Source organism: Odontesthes bonariensis, chromosome 7 (assembly GCF_027942865.1).
Source record: "Odontesthes bonariensis isolate fOdoBon6 chromosome 7, fOdoBon6.hap1, whole genome shotgun sequence".
Lineage (NCBI taxonomy): Eukaryota > Metazoa > Chordata > Actinopteri > Atheriniformes > Atherinopsidae > Odontesthes > Odontesthes bonariensis.
This window is the reverse complement of record NC_134512.1, coordinates 5641427-5665425: the sequence shown is the minus strand read 5'-3', so window position 1 is coordinate 5665425 and position 23999 is coordinate 5641427. Positions and strand designations below refer to the sequence as shown.

Genomic DNA, 23999 nt, shown 5'->3' with positions numbered 1-23999 from the left:
AAAATTAGAAATGCAGAACAGTAAGAGCGGAATTGAGTATGGGTGGTAAATAGGGATGTGTACGAGAATAATAAATACAGTATGTACATTTGCAATAAATAGACACTATGGGTGGGAATGCTATTCCTGGGTGTTCAACAGAGTGACTGCTTGGGGGAAGAAGCTGTCTTTGTGTTGTCTGGGCCTTTTTCTGGATAGTGACAATGTGGGGAGACCAACGACCAACTGTGTCGTTCTGAAAGGTGAGTGGGTGGGGGGGGGTGTACATTTTCATCTCCACAGTCTTCTTGGGGTTAAGCTCCAGGTGGTTCTGACTGCACCACTGGACCAGCTGCTCCACCTCCTGTCTGTAGTCAGACTCATCACCATCCTGGATCAGACCAATGACGGTGGTGTCATCCGCTTCTGGTGTAGGAGTTCAGGCATGATGGTGTTGAACGCCGAGCTGAAGTCCACAAACAGGATCCTGGTGTACGTCCCTGGGGAGTCAAGATGTTGCAGGATGAATTGCAGTCCCATGTTGACGGCATCATCCGCCTACCTGTTTGCCCTGTAGGCAAACTGCAGGGGGTCCAGCATGGGTCCTGTTATGTCCTTCAGATGGCACAGCATCAGTCTTTCAAAGGATTTCATGACCACAGACGTCAGGGCGACAGGGCTGTAGTCATTCAAACCTGAAATGGAGGATTTTTTGGGGACTGGGATGATGGTGGAGCTTTTGAAGCAAGAGGGCACTTCCCATAGTTCCAGGGACCGGTTGAAGATCTGTGTGTAGATTGGCGCCAGCTGTTCAGCACAGACACGCAGACAAGAGGGTGATACACCATCAGGTCCTGGAGCCTTCTTGATCTTTTGTTTCTGAAAGAGACTTCGCACATCCTTCTCACAAATCATCAATGCAGGTGGGGGAGGGGGTTGGGTGTTGAGGGGAAACCTATTGTACGTGATGGGTGTGATAATGGGTGCTTTTCAGACCTGCAGTAAAAGTCGTTCAGGTCATCAGCCAGTCTGGGATTATCATCAGGGTGGGGGGATGGTTTCTTGTTGTAGTTGGTGACCTGTTGCAGACCTTTCCAAACTGATGCAGGATCATTTGAAGCTAAATTATTTTTTAGCTTCTCACTCTAGGATCTTTTGGCTACATGCATTTCCAGTTTTTTCCTGGCGTGCTTATACAGATCCCGGTCCCCACTCCTGTAGGCCTCCTCTTTGGCTTGGCGAAGTGTTAAAATTGGCTTTGTTCTTAGACATTATGAATGAAATAGTTTCTGTACTTTTCCACGATGGATGACTGAGATAACTGAGACCTTAATTGATCCAGGAATAGTGAGACAAAACAATTAGCCTGGGAAAGCAGGTGCAAGATTCACACACACATTATTTGGCTTATTCAGAGAATATGACGAAGCATGTTGAACCTACTCATGTCCAATCATACTCGGTCGAGTGTGAGTCCAACCTATGAGGCTATAAATGCAAAAGATACCCGGAAATCGAGGCTCGGTCTGACGGATTTCCTGTGGGAGCTCTGTTCCACTGAGCCCAGCGCTGATATGCTTGACATGTGAAAACCAATAAACACTTTGTTAGGGACCAAGCAGTGAAACAGCAAGGACCCTATTGTATCTGTAAGGATTCTTCTTCTTCTTTCTATCTTTCTTTCTTATTCTTTTGCAAAGAATAAGAAAGAAAGGCCGCATTTTGTGTTGAGAGATGATTGAAATCAATCATCTCTCTCTTTAATAGCAGTTTTAACCTACTTGCCTTTGACTCCATCTGTATGAACTATAATCTATACAAATATCAATTTATATGAAGTCTGTCTGTTTATCAAAGTTCTCCCAAATGTCGGTTGTCTGTAGTGCTAATTTTTGTCTCCCAGTTGTGGAGGTATTGCGTCATAATTTGTGAAATCACTTTTTTTCTGTTCTTGAGAGTAAATATTAGAGTGTCTTAAGTCACAAGCAAGTAAAAACAAACAAACACACAACTCACATTTTTTGGTGCCCCTTTATTTGAAAGTTCCTCATTTCAGCCATTCTGATTTTAATCTCAAAATAACGTCACTCCTCTAGATCACTCCACTTCCTCTGATAAGCCTCCACCTCTGAACCCCACCCACTCACATCCATCCTGCTAAACCAATGAAGCCAGGTTATGAGAGTACAGTGGAAAATCTATGTTTGACATAGATATGTATGTATTTTGTGACTATATTATCGTGAGTGTGTGATCTACATATTAATTTTTCACATCACATAATGTTACATCTCAACAGGAGCAATCTTAAAAGCCAAAAGCGTACTTGGCAACAGGAGAAAGTAAAGTGCAGGAAAATATTTCAGAGTGGTAAGTAGCCTTTGAAGAAATGTGTTTAAATAAAGAGAGCACCAAACTGGATATGGAATACAAGAAACTGAAAATAAAAAAGATCAAGCTATAGAGATTATGAAACTGGAGAGGGATGTAAGTATGAATTCAGATTAAGGAGAATTTCGTGTTGTGAACTGTATTTAATTCTGTTTTCTCTCCACAGCTTGAGAAACATGTAACAGTAATTAAACAATTCAACACAACTTGAACTCAAACTTGACATTATTGTACAGTTCATGCAAAGTGTTAGAAATGTGTTTATACATTTATATTCACAGTGGGGTGCCATGACCTAACGTGTGGAAAGTTATAAATCATCTCTGACCATTTAGCCTTCTTACACTTGCTCTAACTTAAACTGCTACTGTGTCAATGCTAAATTATGAAAAGAAGTTCTAAATCAAAGGTCACAACAATAAGGATCAATGGAAATATGTGTCCCTGTATAGGTTCCTCACTGTGTCAGGAGAAACTGAGTCCTTTCAGGCACTGGAACCTGCAGGGACTCAAGCAAGAAAAGAATTGAGCCTGAAAAGTTGTCCACAAGACAAAATGTATAAAATATGAAGTATACTATAAAATTTAAGATGGCTCTGTCAGAAGTTAGCCATGGTCCCTGAGAACTTTAAGCAATGAATATATAAGCAATGGATATACATGTGTTAAGACTTGGCAATTTGATGCAATATGTGCCTTATATGGCTATCTATAATAAAGTATGACAAGCACTTTAAATTCCTTAAGATGACCTCTACACCTGACCTCTCATTAGATTACCAAAATTATGACTATGCTAGACACCTTACTTCAAAAGTACACTCCTTCGGGTAAGTAAAATTCTCGCGCCTTGTGCAAACCTGTGTGCCAGCGAGGATGCTCAGAACATCCTAGAATCATGAAATGATCCTGGCCATTTAGCCTCAATGTTGGAAATGAAATGACCTCCATCACAGATCATCTGTATGCACAGAGGATAGGAGTCAATGATGAGGTACTTGGTTTCACAGGGCATAAATGTAACAATTCTCAGCATTACTCAAAGGGGTTGATGAAAAACTCAAAACCCATCATTCAAGTGTGCTTTTAATATGGTATGTTTTAATTCCTGTGTTTTTATCTAATATCTTGTTTGTACAGTGTCCTTGACTGTTTTGAAAGGAGCTTTCAATAAAATGTATTATTAACATTATTACCTGTCCCCCATTTTTCTGAGTCTGGTCCTATGCGGATGTTTGTTAGGTATTGATTAGTTTTAATGAATACCATGTTCTTTCTCATTTAATTTCATGTTCAATACGTGTGTATAGTTGCGTTTCTTTAGTTGCACTGGCACCGACTGATTGATTTTTCGAAACAGTGAAAGTGGTGATAACCAGAGTTTTCGTTTTTTATACAAGGCATGAGTTACGGGAGCGCAGAATTCCAGGTGGACATTTCTTTCGGGAGTCTGTTTCAGACGGTCAGACATTCTTTGAGACGCAGCTAAGCTAAGCTTGAACCTTAGCCTGCCCAGGAGCAGTCTAGTTCAGCGGCATAAGTTACCATGGTTACTCAGCGGGCATTCAAATAAGCCACGTTCGTGGAACGGAACTCTCTCTTAGATTAGCCAGAACTATCGAGAAAAGCCAGGCTTTCTGCTAATCCAGCTTCGTGGAACACCCCTCTGGTAGGGACAGGGAGGAGGGTTGGTAAATATACACAATTCTTATGGTAAAAGAGATATCGAAGTTATCAAGTATTCAGCAAATACGTATCTTGTCTGCCTCTGAGGTAGTCAATTCACTCAGTTTGGAAGCCTTGCAACAAACTATTGAACTGTTCCCAAAGTCTTCCTTAGCCCAGTCATCTGAGTTACACACACGTATCACCTTTGTTCTAGTGTATTTCTACTTTGCAAATATAGCCCCCATCTGCTTAGCATAGACTGGTAAGAAAGAGTCCTTCCTGCCTGATTTTTAATTTTTTTACCCTCTGTTTTTTCCTTTACTTCCTCCACGTCAACATGTTGGTTCAACATGCTTTCCAGTCTGCTAGAATACTGCTCAACCTGACACACTGTAACAGTGTTAAAACTGAATTTGTGTCCTTGTATGTGTGTTGGTAGGCTTCTTGTCAGACTTTTAAAGGAGCCATGGCATGAAATTTTCACGTTTTAAGGTTGTTTAACATTAATATGAGTTCCCCTAGCCTGCCTGCGGTCCCTCAGTGGCTAAAAATGACGATAGACCTAAACCATGCACTGGAAATTATTCTCCGCCTTTGGTAATGTGACCATGCAGATGGCCTGATCAGGAAAGCTGCCTCTTATGACGTGGCGCCTTATATGACGTCGAGGTTATTTCCCCCCAGAGCCCATATATGGCTATGCCAAAACTGCCTTTCCCCGCCCACAGCTCTTTGGCCAGCTCATTGCTCTGTACATGGATGTAAAAAATCCATTTAGAGTTCCTGCATCAGAACCTCTAAAGAGTCAGTGGACAGATTTAGTTTTTTCTGGGAAAGTGACGACAGAACCGAAGAGATTTGTGTATGTGTGCGCCAAAAATTTCACTTACGAATGTTTCCAGAACTTGGGCCAATACCTAAGCTGGCCTTGCCGAACGTCTGAAAATTAATCCTGGATCAGTACCAACTCTCTTTGGCCTAACTACAGACCTCGGACAAGTAAGTAATTTAACGCCCTATAATTGTGTTGCTTTCCTGTATGTACAGTATAGTTCAATCAATCAATCAATCTTTATTTATATAGCGCATTTCATACCACAGGCAACTCAATGTGTGTGTAGTTACATAGCTTGTTAACACAAGAAAGTGTCTGTATCGTTAGCTATGCAGCTAATAGCATCAACTGGGCTGTGGGAGGTGTTTGCATGCCCATAAGATGGTTAGCTCGCTCATTTTAGACCAAAACCCCCTACTTCAAGCTTCCTGAAGAACAATGAATCCGCAAATTCAGTGCGTTTCATCAGGATAATGATTCATTCATGGAGTCAAAACGGTCAGTCTGTCTGTGTCGTTAGCTCTGCAGCTAATAGCTCAGTCACTGTCGCTAATGTAACAGTAAATAGCATGAGGTATGCGAGTGGACACCTCATTTACTGTAACGCGAGTGTTGTGTACTTATTTGTTGTTTTGATAGCTGTCCTGCTGTTGGTGTTATGGCGCACACGATTTCTGCCTTTCCCCTGATTGAAATGACTAGCGCTACGTGCATCTTTGCAAACCAGAGCAATCTTTGCCCTGCCTTTCTCCTCCTAATTTGCATTTAAAGCTGCAGACCCTAAACAGCTCATTCTGAGGATCCTAAGGAAAGCTCATTTTTGGGACTGGCTGTAATTCTGCACCAAGGCATAATTTTGGGGAAAAAAACTCAGATACAGTATTAAGGGACCACTAAAGCCTATAAAAATAAATAAAAAGCCTCCATTTATTTTCATGCCATGGCACCTTTAATGTTCAATTTTGCATTAAAAATATTTTTGAATGCTGAGAGATTGTGCAGCAGAGCAAGGAAACAGAGAGTTCACTTGCAGGTTTTTTGACTTCTTTGTCGGCATATACATGAAATACATGTGATACATAGTATCTTATATAAAACTGAAAAATGTAATAACAAAGACAGATTTATCACTGGTGTAGGCCAGCCATGGACTCATTCACAATGCCTGCAGATCTGATGTCATGCCATTGTGTTCTGCATGCAAATATAAATTTCATTGACATGTGATGGTCGTCATCCAGATGGTTCAGTTCATACAAAAATATCCAGCTTCTAATGTGCCCTGGTTTGTTGAGTGTATGCAGACTTCAAATTATCTGCATCCTACCAAACAAGTTAAGAAGAAAATACAGATCTCAATAATCTTAAAGCTGTTAATTTCTAATGATAATTTTGATAAAGATGTAAACACAATCAATAAATAATGTAATCTATCAGTCAGAGAATTCAGTAAAATGAATAAAAAACAACCAATCAAAAGTTGCATTAATATTATAGCGTTGCCATCTGCTTGTTAACACGATCTCAGCTGATTTCAAAACCTATAAAGAAACAACAGCAGAATAACACAAGAAGCAGATATCGTCAGAGATTGATGAGCAAAGACCATGTCCTAGAGAACTGTTAAAGGAGAGAATTATTAAAAAGAAATTACATCAGGGACAAGGATGACCGAGATGAATCTTATGTTGTTAGTTACATATCAGCTTAACACATATTGCTGTTCTATGATGACAAACAGGTTTTAGTATCAGTGTGTGTGTGCGTGTTATCTGCTATTTTAATGACAAACACCACAGCTGGGAGTAAAGTGGAAAGCAGGCGACCTTATTTTCGATATAATTGCTTTATGATGAATTGCAGATGGTGATGAGAAACAATGAGCTCTGTTTCTATTTATTTCCCTTCCGAAGAAAAAACAAGCCAGAAATGGTCTCATTAATAATGCAGAGCTCTGGCTACAAACCCATTTTTAATTTTCTCTGTGCGTACAGTTGTTTAAAATCGTCCTGAGAAAGTACATCCTGGCTCTGGAACACACAGGTGAGGAAACTTTGACTTCTCTAAGACTAACTGCTTTGTTTTTCTTGCCTATAACTGCTTCTCCTGGAGTTTAGACTTCCAACACTTGTTGTCCTGCAAAAGTATACAGGGTTCACAACACCTGACAAAACATTGTTGGTGTTGGGGTCTGGGAGTTTTTTCCCTCTGTTTGTTTTGCCTGCTGCTTCTTCTTTCATCCGGTAGGTGGCGCCTGAGCTCTGGTGGCTGGGGAGTGACAGGTGTTCCTCATCAAGACCTATCAAGGAGAGGCTTAAAAGGAGTCTGCTGCCAGCACTTCGTCGCAAGTGTGTTAACCAATGTGGTATGTCTTGTACTCTCTTGGTTCCTGGCCTTTTCCTTACGTTTTCCTGTGCTCCTTCCAAGGTTACCTTCGTGCTCCTGTTTCCATTATCAGAACATTATTCAAGTCATCGTGCTGTGCCTCAAGATTTCCAGTTTGCCTCACCTCCTGAGGTTCCTCGCTGGCAGCGTCCTGGAAAAGCCCTCCTTAAAGCCTCCTTCCGCTCGAACCTTGCTCACCATCCAAGCCGCCTTGTCTAACCACCATCTCGTGCCACCAACTACTTCCTGGATTCAGACGCTAACTTTCAAGCAGCCTCTCGCCTTGGATTATTCAAGCACCGGCTTCCATCTCCCAGACCCCACTCATCTCTCCCTGGCGGTAAACCATCAACTCCTCCTCGAAGACTTTTGAGTTTCCACTCCCGGACCATTCCTCTTCATTATTCTATTTTTCAATAAACATTTTAAATCTGCTTCCACCTCCTGAGTGTGTTCTGCATATGGGCCTAATCTGCATTTAAAACCATGACATTTGGTAAATATTGAGGTATATGCTTGGATTTATTTCTTCAGTTTGTTCATTGCCTTTCAGTTCTCTATGTCACTTGTATATTGTGGTTTTTAATCTTTTTGTAGTATGTTTTTAAAAATAACTGCTCCATATAGGAATGTAATTATCATGTTTCAGTAAATATATTTTAGTTGTATTGTAAAATCTTTGTTAAACTTAGCCACATTGGTGCTATGAGCCAAAAAAATTAAAAAGGCAATCCGCTTCAACCACCCTGGTCGAGGCGCCTCCCTTGGGCAACCCCATAGCTGATTTCCTGTTTCTCAAAACTGCAAGTCTTGAGCCACCTCTCATTTTTTCATAAGTTGTCAAGAAATCCTAAATTGGTGCAGTTTATTCAAAATGGTCCAAACGTGAATGAAAATAATGTGTATCAGACAAAGCTGTTTGTTAAATTTTGACAAGCTTTACAGTCAATGTTTGGTATGACCACCTATACCCTTCATGAAAACCTGAACCCTCTGAGGCAAGCCTTCTTTTCTTGTAGATTCTTTAAGGAGTCTTCAGGAATAGTTCTCCAGGCTTCTTGAAGGACATTCCAAAGCTCTTCTTTAGATGTTGTCTAATTTTTGTTCCATTCTCTGTCAAGATGATCCCACACTGCTTCAATAATGTTAAAGTCTGGGTTCTGGATTCATCACTCTGTAAGTCCTTACTGTCACTGATTTTCAGTCCAGTTCTTTTGTAGTTTTTTTTTTTGACAGAGGCACAACACCTTTGCAAAATATTGTAGCTTTAAGTTACAGTTGTAAAAAAGTCAAAAGCCTGCCTGTTCCTCATTCTTAAAAAAGGCAGGAGAGGCTTTGAGTTATTTTGGCTGAGATGTAAAGACCATATACAACTATGGTTTCTAACAAAATAGCAATGATGTACTCTGGCCTTTAATTGTTTTGGGACACATAGAGACGACTGGAGAAGAGCAACACAAATCAGATTTGTCAGGTAGATTAATTTCATTTACGTCTGAAAAGAGAGACAGTTTGACTTCAACATGTGTCTCCCACCTGCCTCAACCTTTATCCGAGACAATTCTGAATGACACACTCTGAAATAAAGAGATTGTATATAATAAATTTCTCTTATACTATCAAATGTAAAAAACATTTCATTTTCATGGATTTCAAGTAATTGAAGTGTGTAGAGACAATTGGTTGAGTGAAGAAATACTGATTCCTTTTCAAGTTCTCATCTCATTATATATCACCAAATTAATCATCTACCCTTTTTGTACATCCCTGTAAACCTGTAAATCTTCTCTCAGCAGTTGATCATCATTTGTTCCTCTGATTATGCTTGCAGTGTTTTAATGAATACTGACTGCTCTTCTCATGGAAACACAGAGTTTTGTGTCAGTCCACCCACTCAGAGCTGTCTCTACCTTCTAGCAGGGCAATCAGATCTGCTGTCCTTCATTAGCAGATGAGCTTGTTTGTGTGAAGCTCTTCAATAAAATGAGATTTTCCCCATCTTTGTATTGTTAAGCCAGAGGCGGCATATGCAAAATACACTGCCATATTTCAACCAGATAAAGTGGAGAGGGTATAGTTGGGTGTCTGAGCCATTGGAGTTGTTCATCAGCTTGAAGGAGGAAATAAGAGAAAGAGACATCTGAAAATATTTGTATCTGTGCATATAGCAATTTCTTAATAAATTATTAGCAGTACTCTGGTTCAATTCCTCATACTTTTTCATTTAGGAGGTTGGAAACTGTCTGTAACACAGCATGAGATCATATGACCTCTTGAAAGAACAAAAGCAAAGACTGGAGTGCAGTGGTGATCATTGCCCAAGTTACAGGACTCTCGAAGGGGCATTGATAGATATAAAGCTCCACTCGAGCACAGGCCCTCCATTACTCACATCCCATCTTCTTAGTTAAAAGGCCTGCTAAATGTATGAGCTAAGCAATATATTACATGAATGTCCTTTGCTAAGCCCCCTATTCCTGTTACTTTCATACAGCTGTTACTAAAAGTGAAAAGTAAAAAAACGCTTATTTATCCTCATGAAGAAAACTCCACAAACATTACTGATAGACATTTTAACTGAATATTGCTTTATTGTAAGAAATGCCATCTGAAAATGTGACAGGCATTATCTGACTAACGGTTACTTTCTCAACCTCATGAAAAGCACTTTAAAAATGATCCAACACTTAAACTCATTGTCTGCTTTGTACTAGGGGTGTGCAAAATAATCGTCATGACGATGCATCGCGATTCTAATTTTCGATTTCTACTGCATCGATTCTGGACGCCAAGTATCGATTATTTAAAAAAATAAATAAATATATATATTTTTTTTTATGCCTTTAATGATAGGACACATGCAATTGATGCATTTCGCTGCAAGGGATGTTTGCAATATATGTATATATTTTTTATGGTTGTATAAAGCCTATGCACTTTTTTTGTCTGTACTGATCATCCCTATTTTATTATTTTAAGTTTTATAAATCCTATGCACTTTTTGTGATGAGTGTGTCCAGTAATAGTAATATTTGTGTCCAGTAATATTTGTTTTAATGGCAATACCTCCAAAAGTTGTTTCAATAAATACAGTTATGAATTGATTTGCTTTGAGTTATGTATCAATTGAAGACACTATCCAGATCATACACAGCCAGTCAGCCACTGGTAATGGCTGTATTTTTTTTTAAGTATGTTCAGTGAAAATATCGCAATGCATCGCAATAATTCAAGTGATGCATCGTGATAGAATCGCATCGTGGCATGTGAATCGTGATTCGAATCGAATTGTGACTTCTTTGCCAATACCCACCGCTACTTTGTACTTTAAACAGGCTATACAATAAGCCCCACACATCGGAGTGGTTTCACTCAGAGTTAAAGCATTGTAATATTTGCTTCAAGCTGCGCAGCGTGACATGTGCATTACACTGGTCTGGTATCTGTGTGCTACTGTTCAGCATCCACAATGTGCACACTGTTGCACAGGATGCCCAATTCTTCACTTCAGTTTGTATTCAGTCACAATGTTACCACAAAGTAAACATTGTTAGACAGTGTTTGAATGTTTTATTATAATCATCATGTTGTAGTCAATGTGCACAATCTTTTTTTTTTATGTAGCATAGATAGAAATAGCATCACCAGATGGTGATGCTATTTCCTTTATCTGATTGTCTCTTGTTTAGTTGCGGTGACCTGAGTCGTCTCTGCTACCATGTGAAAAAAAGTTTCTATTTTTCTTTTGATGTCTTTAAGTAGTACAGTTCAGCAAATTGTGGGTCATCTTGAGCAGACAGAATTAAAGAGGAGAGCCAAGCATAGGAAAAAAGTATATTAGTAATTTCAGAAGTCCTGAAAAGTTCCAGCATTGCGTCTTTGTCTGTGATGTTTTGTCAAGGAGCTGAAAAATGAAGCTACAACAATCCCACTGAACTGCAATAAAATTGTTTAAAAAAAGCATGTGAGAAAAAAAAAGGTAACTGGTTTTAAGGTGAACTGGATCTGACTGATGGAAGCCTGGACAGGTCCAATAAAAAAAATTATGATTTTCAAAAAGGTTCAGCTCAAAAGGATTGCTCCTCTACCTCTCAAACAGAAAGTGGCTAGCAGCACAGAAGCACCACAGGGGACCTGACTCTCTGTTTGTCCTCACTCTGTACACCTCAGATTTCTTGTCATATGCAGCACTGCTCAGATGACTCTGCAGTCATGGGATGTATCGGTAATGAAAAGGAGGCTGAGTTGAAGAAACTGGTCAACCAACATTGGGGCATGGTGTGGGAAAAAGATGTCAATCTTGAACAACATGAAGGTTATGGATTTGAGGTGGACCTTCAAGAAGAGGTGGAGGTGATGGAGAACTTGCATGGTTGTTCACCTGGACAACTAATTGAACTGGAAATACAACATTAAGCACTTTTACATGACACAAAAAAACAAACAAAAAAATATTAGTTTGACCGAAATTGTACAAAATTGAGGGTTAACACACACTAATGATTTGGTTGGGGAACAAATCAGTCCTGTAACTAGACTCAAATGGGTCAAAGCGCTCTGTACATGCTCAAAAGTTCCATGTGAAAGCACAAGTGTATATTGATACAGCCGACTTCCCAATAAAGCTGCTCTCAATCACATTATTTCTTTTTGTTTTCTCAGATGGCTAGCTGTGTCCGAAATTGTGATTATGTGTTAACTTGCTATCACTTACAGCATTTTCAGACTGTTGCTCTTCTCTAAAAAACTGACTTCATAACTGCAGTGTTATAATGACCATTTAAGTTCAAATTCAAAGACAACATCTGTGCAGTGAACTCAGCCATGTACAATGATTTCCCACAAAGAAAGCATCATAATGTCTCAAATCTTTTTTCACACATTCCACAGTGTTGCAACATCAGACATACCTCAATCAATAACTCAATGCATGCACCCATGGACAGAGACTGTGGTCCCAGTTAATGGACAAGTTAAGCTGTAACTGTAGTTTAACTCAACTGTCAACTATCTTCTTAAGTCAGTGGTGGAGAGTGTTGATTGCTTTGCAAACATCTTTTAGGGCAGCAGCATCATAGCCAAGAAGTAGAACAAACTGACAAAGAAAGTTGCCTCTATGCTGATGACCTCTCTGGAGTTCCAGGAACTCGTGACGCAAAGATGAATGTTGCAAAAGCTGCTTAACATAATGGACAATGCTGCAAACCCTTCATATAGCATACTTATAAAAAAACAAAGTATGTTAAGTAAGAGGCTTCCTACGCTTAACTGTGACAAGGTACAGGAAACTTTTAAAGTACTATAACTCTTTAAAATGACCCTTTCTTCTTAAATAATTTTCTTACATAAAGTATCATTTCTTTTAATTCAATTTCATGCTGATTGCTTTAGTGTTTATTATTCAAAAGAAAAGTTCTCAGAAAAGGGAAGCTCACACAGTCAAGATGATAAGGCTAACCTTGAAAATTAAAGCTAGATTTCTCCTAGAAAAGCTTTGTGAAAGTAAAGCAGCCAGAGCTGCTGCATTGGATTTCATCAAATTTCAACAATGTACTTACAGAACAGGCTGGTGTGTGTAATTCAAGGATTGAAAACTTTAAATCGAACTTAGTTGAGGTTCAGTTTTCTTAACTTTTAGGTCAAAGGTTAAACAAGCCATTTTGAGTTCAGTGAAAGTGACAGCAGGGAAGTTCGATGAAAGATCATTACATACACACAGTGAATGGGCCTTCTAAAACTGTAATCATTTTGATTTTGATACAGAGTATGATTGAAACTGAAGCAGACACAGAGTAGACTGTAAGCTTAAAAACCTGTGGACTGTTTTGAAACGTTTCGATCAGCATGGATCTGTAACGATTGGGTGGTGGTAGAGATAAGAGGAGACTTGTGTAAACTTAACCGTCGGTTTATTTAAAAAAAACGGAAAACACAGAATCAGAAAACCATAAACTTAACAGCGGAAAACAAAAACAAAATTACATACAATCCAGATGGCGAAGGCAGATTAAAGATTAACAGAACTACAGAGAATAACCAAAAAGGTAGGAACAGCGATATCTGACAATGACCAAGACAAACCAAGAACACTGTGTGAAACTGATGCTTAAGTGACTAAGAATACAGACAAAAGCAAGAATAACAACAAATGCAAACCAGAAGAGGAACAATAAACAAAAAGGCAAATCAAGAATAGTTTAATACAGAGAATAAATCCTAATTCAAACCAATAACTCAAAATACTAAGAATACACACAAGGAAAACAAATACAAAGTTAGAAAATTCACAGAGTTATTTGTTTCCTAAAAACAGCTTTCTTGAAAGCTTCTGAAAAAACAAGTAAGAGTGTAAACTGCATCAGCATCAAGATAGATATTCAAGCTCAGGTCATTCAAATACTGTTACAGAGACTGAAGCTGGACATCTGTTTGCACTAGAGCAGTCTGGAAGTGATGAATAGACAGGCAACAACAAGGGCAGCAGACAATCAGCTGCCCAGAGAAGGGGAGGTAGATAGATTTAAGGAGGACAGAGCATTGAGGTAAAAAAATAGCTGATCTTGAATGATGTTTGGTTGATGAATATCTGCTGTTTGAAGAGGATTATGAAACAATTGCAGCTAATTAGCTGTGATAAAGAGTGACAGAGATGGAGCAGAGAGCACTCGAGAGTAACAGTTATTTAATCAGTGAATACACTGGCTGTGACTATAAGAAGGATCGGTAACGTCGGTAACAAGGGGACATATAATAGAAAAAAAACACAACTTCTTTTTTCTGCGCTTGCAAGCATATAAATATATGTTGGAAGTCACGACCAACTCAAAAACTCTAAAATGAACTTAACAATTTGGTGTTTAGTCTGAGCTAAAACATTAAAGAAAATAACGCCAGAGCATTATCAGCTCTTTTTTTTCTTATGTTAAGTGAACTATGAAGCCAAATATAAGATATTATGTTAACAGCAAAACCAAAAACAGAGCAAGAGTTTCAATACCACACTTCAGAGGCACAGTGAACGCAGCATCAAGTGAAGTTTAAGATTGACATTGATTAGGTAAAAAGGAGCTGGATATCCTTTTAAAGTTACATCAATTTCTCCTTTTTTATTGTTTGTTTTGTTTTGTTTTGTTTGTGTGTGTTTTCTGAGTTTTTGAGTTGGTAGTGTCTTAAGACATATCCCAAACATATGCTCTCAAGCAAAGAATAAGATTATATCCCCTTTAAATGGCAGAGTCAAGCCCAACTCTAATGTGCATGTAACCATAATGATTGAAGAGTAGGGTGTGCAAGTGGGCCTGGTGTTCTCTCCCGAGCCAATAAAATGTTTTTTTTTCATTTGTTCAATTTTCAGGAATAAATGAATGGAATAGATAAAATAAGACTCAATAAAATAAGAATAAAAACAATGAAAAGAAAATTAAAAGAAAATATGAACGGTTCAAACAATACATTACAAATTTAATGATTTCAATGATTGCACTTAAGTAAAATTAAAAGAAAAAGAAAGACAGACAGGACATAAAGTTTCCAATAAAATGAAAAATAATGGTTTAGGTCTGACATCAAATTACAGATGAAATAATTATTTGAGTTTGGTCTTTACTTAAAACCTGCAAATCACATTGTCGCACTGAACTAATTAAATGTTTGTTCCACAGTCATATTAATCTTCATGTAAGTTAACATGAGCCTTAATTAGTCAAATCAAGTGAATATCTTCCTAAATGAGTTATTCAATCCAATCACACCAGATGCAGCATATATCTATCTCTTCCTTTAAAACCTTTGTGCTTTATTGTTCATACAACACATCATTCTCATAGAGTATATTTCTGCCGTATCTCTTGTTAACCTCTGTCTAAAACACTTCATTTTTGCTCTTGCCTCTTTGACTCTTCTCCATTACCTTGTGGCCCAACTCAGCTCTAATCAGTCCTACACCCTCGTGTTTAAAGAGGCTGTATTCAAACTGTATAGGGTTTAGAAAAAAAAACAACCTTTAGGTTAAATGAGTTAACCTCATTCAGGGTGTCACAGAAACACTTTCAACCACATAAAAGATCAATTTGTATACAAAGCATCATCAGCAAATGGGTGTGTTGATAGAAATTAATACCAAAAAACATTCCCTCAGTGAAAAGTGAATGGAACAGGCAACACAGTAACTTCAACAAAATGGCTCTTTTTGTCACATTTGTGTCAGATGGGGTTTCAGTCTCACCGTGGTGGTCTTGACTCGGCCTCCTGGTTGCGTACAGGTCCAGCCCGATTGATTGACCAGGAGATTACAGCCTTCATCATCCAAACATGGAGTCATCTCACACCACAGTCGACTCCTGACAATACAAACTGAGGAGGAGTAGAAGAACAGCAAACCAGACAGATCAGTATATTTGTTTCATCTTGCATCTCAGTCCTGAATGACCCAGTTTGAGCTTCCATGAATTTGCTACTTTAAATCACAAGATCAAGCAAAGACTGTAATTATGAATTAATCTTATTCAGCACAAGACTTAATGTGCGTGTAGCTGCTGAAGTGGATCATGCAAAATTAGAACTAAAGTTCTAGAGGTCAGAGACACCATGGCGGATAGCTGTGGACCCAATGGAGCCCCTTCTTTTTTTCCTAGTCCTAGGTTTTTCCTAGGTTGACGAAGGCCTTAAAGGTATGAAAATCAAAATCAAAATTGGTTCTGGTTATGATATGTGCAGCTGAATTCAGGACAAGTTTAACCTTATGGAGGAGCATAAGATGACTTAATCATAATCAGTACTGGATGTAATCAAGCTATGAGGACTGCAGTAAAAACCTAAGTATGCAGTATGACTACATAATTCATATGTGCTCCAAAGAAAAATAAGCTCACCAAAATTTTCAAATTGGTGGGATCATCAGAGTTTCAAGTCGGGCCTGTTGTGATAGATATGAACTACACTACGTAAGAAAGGTGCCACTGATTCCACTGGAAGCTAATCTGTCATGAAGGGTGTGGAAGGCTGTTAAAGGCTGCACTCACATCAAGGACGAGTACCATTAAAAGCCCAGAGTAAGCAGCCATTAAGAGGTCATTAGTGATTTTCACCATTGCTGCACGGAATCCTGACTGAAGCTGTTAAAACAAATTATTTAGATTAATGTGATCTTAAACCTCAGCTGCAGCTATTCTGTCAAATATTTTAGAGATAAATTGCAAATTTGAAAATGGTTCTCCGAAGAGTCTTCCTGAATCACCTCCCCACATGTTGCAACTTCACATAAAATTGTTGGATAATACAGGACAGTGTTATGATAAAACAGAGCTATTTGGATTCAGATCATGCCCCTGATTTTATGGGAGAAATTTTTTTTTTTCAACTGAAGAAAATGCAGTATTCAGTGGAGAAATAGCTAGAAATGTGCTTGCTTTGAATGACATACAAACATGTGCGGGTTTCTGGGTTTGCATGCAGTCCAGTATCCGAGTCCCAAAAAGCAGCAAATAACGAGGCGAAAAGAGGGAGAGAATTCGGTTGTATGAATATAAATGTAATTCAAATTTTCTGTCAAGCAGACACTTTTATCCAAACTGACTTACAAGTTTTGAACAAATTTGGAGGGCATAGTGGGGTGAGTTCTATGTTAACTGTGGAAGTTGCGGGCTGAACCATCAGCTGAACCATCAGCTGAACCATCAGCTGAACCATCAGCTGAACCATCAACCTTTCGATTGAAACATGGCCTCTGCCTACAGCTGAGCTAAACAAATTCACATGGCAAGTAGTTAATAGTTTGTTGCTGTGTTATGGTTCTAAATATTGTATATAGAAACTTTAAGAGGTGAAACCAAAATTTACAGAATTTAATCTTTAATCGCTTTTATGTACAGTAAATAATGTTACGACCAGCTCGTAGGCTGCAACGAAAAATGGAGTCACGCCACCCTCTGCATAAGAACTACTTAAAATTTATTAAACATAATAGTCAGCAAGTAAAGACAGCTCAAACAGTCAATTACAATTAAGATGACCTAGATGCCTGAGAATCTACACCAACCTCACCTCATACTTTTCCTTCACAATGTCAACTTTATCAGCCTTAACATTAAAAATGTATTAATCATATTTTAACATTTATAGCACTAAAAGGTTATTATTACAATGCAATGCTCTGCTAGAGGAAACCTTTATCCTAGCATTCACATGGACGTTAGTTTGACACTTGCCACCTATCTAACCAAACCCCAACAGGACAACATCAGCACTCTCCTACAGTCACAGCAGAGGGAGAGCAGTGGCCCCACTAAGCTCAAAGAACATGACAAAGGCTGCGGCTACACGGAAACGTTTTTCACTGTAAACGATACTTTTTCTTATCGTTTCGCTGTCGCGGCCACACGGAGCCGGCGTTCCCACTACCCCAAAACGATAGTTTTTGAAAACGGGTTCCAGAGTGGGAAAGTTTGAAAACGGCCTCGTTTCGTTTCCATTGTTACAGCTAAAACGTTTTTGCGTCAGTCACACGTTGACGCTGGGAGCCAATTTTAACACTTCTCTATTGTCTCACAGCGTGGCGTGACACAGTGGCGTGTGTACTGCCTCGTTTCATCGTTTTCGTCTGGACAGCAGCGCGTTTCCGTGTGGTCGCAAGAATTTTCGAACCCGTTTTCAAAAAAAAACTCGTTTCGTTTTCGTGTAGCCGTAGCCAAAGTGTCTGAGCTGTTTGACCGGCCACCAAACAACCTAGATAACAATCTGATGGGATATGTGGGAGGCAAGCACAATCCACAAAGACCCCATGCCACAACCCCGGGGACCCAAAGGATCTATTGCTAATGTCCTGGCACCAGAACCTCCAGGACACCTTAAGATGTTTTTTTTCCCCCACCATTATAGTATTATGAGGTGGACATACTCAACTTTGCCAAGGTAAATTATAATGTTATGGAGGATCAATCCATATCAAAATATTATTTTTGTCTACTGAATTTAAAACTCAGAATCCAAATTTTAGTCCAACAACGTTTACATTAAATTGTCATTCTAAAGTCAAGTGTTTGCAACTTAATTTCTAAAATTCTAACTTGGCTTCATTCTCAAAATATTTGTTCAAAATAAAGTTTAAAACTTTTATCGTAAAATTACAGCTTTCTCGTTCAAAATATTAAGACTTTTTTTCTAATAACAGTATATTTAAATTCTTTTGACCAGGAGAAAAGTTTAAGTAAAAGTCAACTAAACTTAGTCCAACATCAGGGAACTGATTTCATTTACTGAACAGACCTCATCTTCATCAACTATTTATAAATAAGTAGGACAGTCTGAAAAAAATCCATCCATCCATCATCTTCCGCTCGTCTGGGGATCGGGTCGCGGGGGCAGCAGCTTGAGCAGAGAAACCCAGATGTCCCTGTCCACGGCCACTTCCTCCAGCTCTTCTGGGGGGACCCCGAGGCGTTCCCAGGCCAGCCGAGAAACATAGTCTCTCCAACGTGTCCTGGGTCTTCCCCGGGGCCTCCTCCCAGTGGATATCACACCTCTATTGTGTAAAGCAAGCTTCCTGTTATGAATTCATAGCCCTCCAAGGCTATTTTTTTCAATTTTATACATACTGACCCATTCGTTTGCTAGTTTCTGGAGTGTCTGCTGGTGTTTCCTAGTACATATATATAGTGGGTCGTTTGCTGGGCCCACCTGCCTGTCCCATCTGTTGGTGTTCTACTTTGCGGTGGTTGCCCTGTTGGCGCCCCTGGGGTGCTCGTCGCTTCTCTCTCCCCTGGCCGCAGGCTATCGTCAGCTTTCTGCTGGGACTCTCCACCCGGATCATGCCGCCGCTCTACTCCATCCCTGATCTCCACAACCTCAATAACCATCGTCCGACACCTGGAACACTTTTGCATCTACACAGACACTCAAGTCTCATGTTTTCTTTTAATTTCCATCCCTTCCCTCTGGTCCTGTCTCACTTCAACTTTCTCAGTATGTCGTCACAACAGACAACATGTGAATCTGTCCAATCTCTGTCCACTTCCCCGGTCCTCACAGTCAACTACAAGGCAATACCATCTGAAACTGGCTCTGCTCAATACTCGCAGTCACTATGGATATCGACATGCCCATCCCAAAAGATGAACGCAAAATAACCTTCAGAAACCTCAAATCCATCTCTCCCTCTGCTCTCTCCGCCTCTCTTGCCACCAAAATGTCCTCTTCCCATCCCCTGTCATCTGACATCCCCTCTGACCTTGTGACCTATTACAACAACACACTCTCCTCTTGTCTCGACCAGCTGGCTCCCAACAAAATCAAAACAGTCACTTTCAGACACTCTGCTCCCTGGTACACTCCCGAACTCCACCAAATTAAATCCTGTAAGCGTCAGCTTGAAAGACTCTGCAAGAAGAATGGTTTAACCGTCCATCACCAAGCCTACACTGCCCATCTCCACCAATACAAAGGTGCCGTCAACTCAGCTCGGTCCACCTACTACTCAAACCTCATACACTCTGGCTTGTCCAACCCCAAGGCTGTCTTCTCAACAATAAATACCACTCAGCCCCTGTCTCAGTTCTCTCCAATCCAAACTTGTAAAGGACTGTCTCCAAGCCATTTCCCCACTCATTATTGACATCATCAACTCCTCCTTCAGCTCTGGTTCAGTCCCCCAACCTCTCAAACTGGCTGCCGTCAGCCCATCCTCAAAAAACCTGCACTAAACCCTGACACCTTGAGCAACTTTCGGCCCATTTCCAACCTCCCCTTTCTATCTAAAATACTGGAACGTGCTGTCGCGACTCAACTCAAAAACCACCTTACCTCCAATGATCTCTATGAACCATTTCAGTCTGGCTTCTGCTCACATAACAGCACAGAAACAGCCCTCCTCAAAGTCACCAACGACCTCTTCTCCACAGATTCCAGCCACCTCAGCATTCTCCTCCTCCTTGACCTCACTGCAGCCTTCAACACCATCAGTCACTCAATTCTTCTCTCCCGCTTAGAATCCTCCCTCAACATCACCGGTACCACTCTCTCCTGGTTACGTTCATATCTCACAAACAGACAACAATTCATCAGCATCAATAACTGCACCTCCTCCACTGCTCCTCTGTCACAAGGCGTCCCCCTGGGTTCGGTGCTTGGTCCTCTACTCTTCATCCTCTACATAGTCCCTCTCGGTAACATCATCCATGGCCATGGTCTCCACTTCCATTGCTATGCTGATGATGTCCAGCTCTACCTCTTCACCAAATCCATCACCACTGTAACTCACTCCACCCTGACCAACTGCTTCAATGAAATTAAATCATGGATTTACTCAAACTTCCTCAAACTCAACTGTGACAAATCAGATATACTCATCATCGGTCCCAAATCCCTCATCAAAACCGCCTATAACTTGTCTCCCTCCACTTACACCGCAACCTCGGAGTGATCTTTGACAATAACCTCACCTTTGAACACCACGCCAACCATATCACAAGAACTGCCTTCTTCCACCTCAAAAATATTGTCCGTCTCCACCCATCACTCCCCTTCTCTGCCGCTGAAACTCTCATCCATGCCTTCATTACATCAAAACTTGACTACTGAAACAGCATTCTTTACGGTTCATCATCCAAAGTCCTCAATAAACTCCAGTGCATACAAAACTTTGCTGCTCGTCTGCTGACCTGAACCACCTAACCACATCACCCCAGTCCTCCAGAAGCTCCATTGGCTCCTTGTCCCTCAACGCATCCATTTCAAAGTCCTCCTCCTCACCCACAAAGCCCTCCACAACCAGGCCCCCTGCTACCTCACCAACCTGCTTCAGCGCCACACTCCTTCCCGCAGCCTTCGCTTCTCTGATGTCAACCTCCTGTCTCCACCACTCAGAACCAAGCACCGGACCTATGGTGACATAGCCTTCTCCATAGCTGCTCCCACCCTATGGAACTCTCTCCCCAAACACATCCTTGACTGTACAGATATCGCCACATTCAAGTCTCATCAAAACCCATCTTTTTAGATCTGCTTTTAAAGCTGCAGTCGGCAGGTTTTCAAAATTGCGAGTCTAAAGTCGGAAAATTCGAACTGATACAACTTTCAGGTCCCTCCCCCAACCTCTAACAAGCTCCGAATCGCCCCCCAAACCCCTCCCCCTCTGTGGACGAGGTTGTGCACGTGAGTTCACACCAGTGTGAGCGCACACAAGCTGGGGCAGACTCACGCTCAGCAGCGTGTGCACAAGCTGTGATTGACAGGTAGGATTCCTCCACCCTAACTTGATTGGTTAAAAACAGCCGGGAGCGCTCGGTTTTTGCAAGCATGATTACAGGCTTCAGAGGGAGCTACAGAATTCGTTATTTTTCCTAAGCAGCCTATTTGATATTCTACTTCCAGAATCCCATGACAGTTCAAGCTAATATGACTAAAAAAAAGTTGCCGACCGCAGCTTTAATGTGTGATTAATGTTCTGTGTACTTATGTGTTCTGATTTTATGATTATTGTTTGTTATTTAAGTAGTTTTTATTTAATACTATTATTATCATTATTAATATTATTGTTATCATTATTATTAACACAAAACAACTACTTACATCTAGTGGTCAAGTTATAGACAGCAACCATCTCAAATACCAACGACCCACTGTGTGGCCAATGATGCATCTATATTGGTGGGCTAAATTAAATTAAAATAAGAAAACAAGACACTTCCGAATTACCTTGAATACCTTTGTTCTTCATCAGAAATTTCCACCTGTGAAAAGCCTGTTTAATCTTAAAAATTCACTTTGCTTCTCCATGTTCTCACTTCTTTGACAAGGTCAATTCAAGCCTTGTTGCTTGTTGTTGCATTATGTGATAAGTATGATCTGTAACATCTCAATTTTTCCATAAAACATTCACAAAACAGCATCCACATCTCCTGCATTGTTCTTTGTCACCAGCTTTGACAGTACTTTTATACGTTTATATATGCCTTCTATGGCAGTAATATATCTTTAATGATCATCATTCATATTATTGGTTGCTATGCGCCGACCTTATCGGCAGCAAGTCTGTGTTGCTCTCAATTCTTCTCATCGTTTATATGATTATTTGTCATTTTTAGTTTCTATCTAAACATTTTTAGTTAATTTTATTGATCTGCTTTTTGGTTTTAATTAATTTTTTTTGACAACGTGCACTACTACTAAAGCAGTGTACACAAGAGAAGAACTGTTGGCACTGTCAAGGATTGGAGGCGGAATGAAACATCCAATTCCGACCAAGCTTAAAAAGCTGTACCGTGGATGCAGAGGCACAACAGGAGGTGGAGGTACAAGCCTTTTCTGCCCTCGGTGATCATGGGAAACGCTAACTCACTGCCAAACAAGTGTGATGAGTTAGAGGCTCTTGTGCGGAACCAACGGCTGTATAAGGAGAGCAGTTTGATCTGTCTGTCTGAGTCCTGGCTGAACGACAACACACCAGACTCATGTGTGGACATACCCGGCTTCACAGCCGTACGAGCGGATCGTGACCTGAGTACGAGCGGCGGTAAGCAGAAAGGAAGGGGTGTTATACTGTTCTTTAATCAGAAATGGGTAAACCCCTGCAATGTGACCGTAAAGGAGAGGGTTTGTTGTCCAGACATCGAACTGCTGTCAGTTGGTTTCCGTGCATTTTATGCGCCCAGAGAGTTCCCATACACAGTCGTCATCGTTGTCTACATTCCACCGAGGGCGGCACCTACAACGGCGTGTGACGTCATCCATGACGCCGTTGCTAGGATACAGACCCAGCATCCTGAGGCATTCATTGCAAACACAGGGGATTTCAACCACGTCTCTCTATCCTCCTGCCTGACTGGCTTTGTACAATATGTGGACTGTCCAACACGTGGAGAAAAGACATTAGATCTGTTCTATGCAAACGTGAAGGAGGCTTACAGGACAGTGTCTCTTCCACCACTGGGTAGATTGGATCACAGCATGGTCTATCTACAACCCACATACAGACCGTGTGTACAAAGACTTCCTGTTACTACCAGATCTTTCAGGAAGTGGTCACCAGAGGCGAGTGATGCATTGAGAGACTGCTTTGATGTCACAGACTGGGCTGTACTGCTGGAGGAAGATGAAATGGACATTGACATGGACAGGAGGGTCAGCACCATCACAGACTACATTAACTTCTGTGGGGACACTGTGATTCCAGTGAGGACTGTAAGGTACTATCCAAATAACAAACCATGGATCACCAGTGACATCAAAGACCTCCTGAACCAGAAAAAGAGGGCGTTCCAGAAGGGGGATAGAAAAAGGCGGAGGAGTGTACAACAGGAGCTTAAAAAGACATTACGTCGAGCTAAGGTGGAGTACAAGAAAAAGATAGAGAGACAGCTTGAGAACAATAACACCAAGGAGGTGTGGAGGGGCATGAGGACCATCACTGGATACAGATGAAGATGAAGAACTCTCAATCTGTAGAAGGTGATGTGGACAGAGCCAATACTTTCAACCATTATTACAACAGGTTTGACAGTGTGGCTTTTCCCTCCTCTGCTGCTGCTCCCTCCACCCCCACCACTACAGCTGCTTCCTCTATACTGCTTCCACTGCCCTGCTGTACTTCCACCTCAATGGCAACCTGCATCGCCAAGCCTCCTCCTCCGCCTGACTGCACCTCTACCTCTGCTGTCACCAACAAGCTTCTTCTGTCCAGCTGTACCTCCACCTCTGCAGCAACTTCCACCACCTGGCCTCATCAGCCCAGATGCACCTCCACCTCTGC

The 23999-nt window shown here is 40.6% G+C and overlaps 1 protein-coding gene across 3 annotated transcripts in view; it reads right to left on the bottom strand.

Annotated features, from left to right (window-relative positions):
• The window catches only part of LOC142383662 (chemokine-like protein TAFA-5), a 114727-nt gene that overhangs the window by 12758 nt on the left and 77970 nt on the right, over positions 1 to 23999 (bottom strand). The window contains exons 3-4 of one of the 3 annotated variants that reach the window (XM_075469296.1): positions 15483 to 15610; positions 13171 to 15230 (exon numbers count right to left, since the gene is read on the bottom strand). In XM_075469296.1, the coding sequence (XP_075325411.1) occupies positions 15120 to 15230; positions 15483 to 15610 (239 nt within the window). In that variant the 3' untranslated portion in view covers positions 13171 to 15119. Of the gene's footprint in view, positions 1 to 13170; positions 15611 to 23999 lie in introns of those variants that run through there. The other 2 variants (XM_075469298.1, XM_075469297.1) reach the window with 2 other exon arrangements.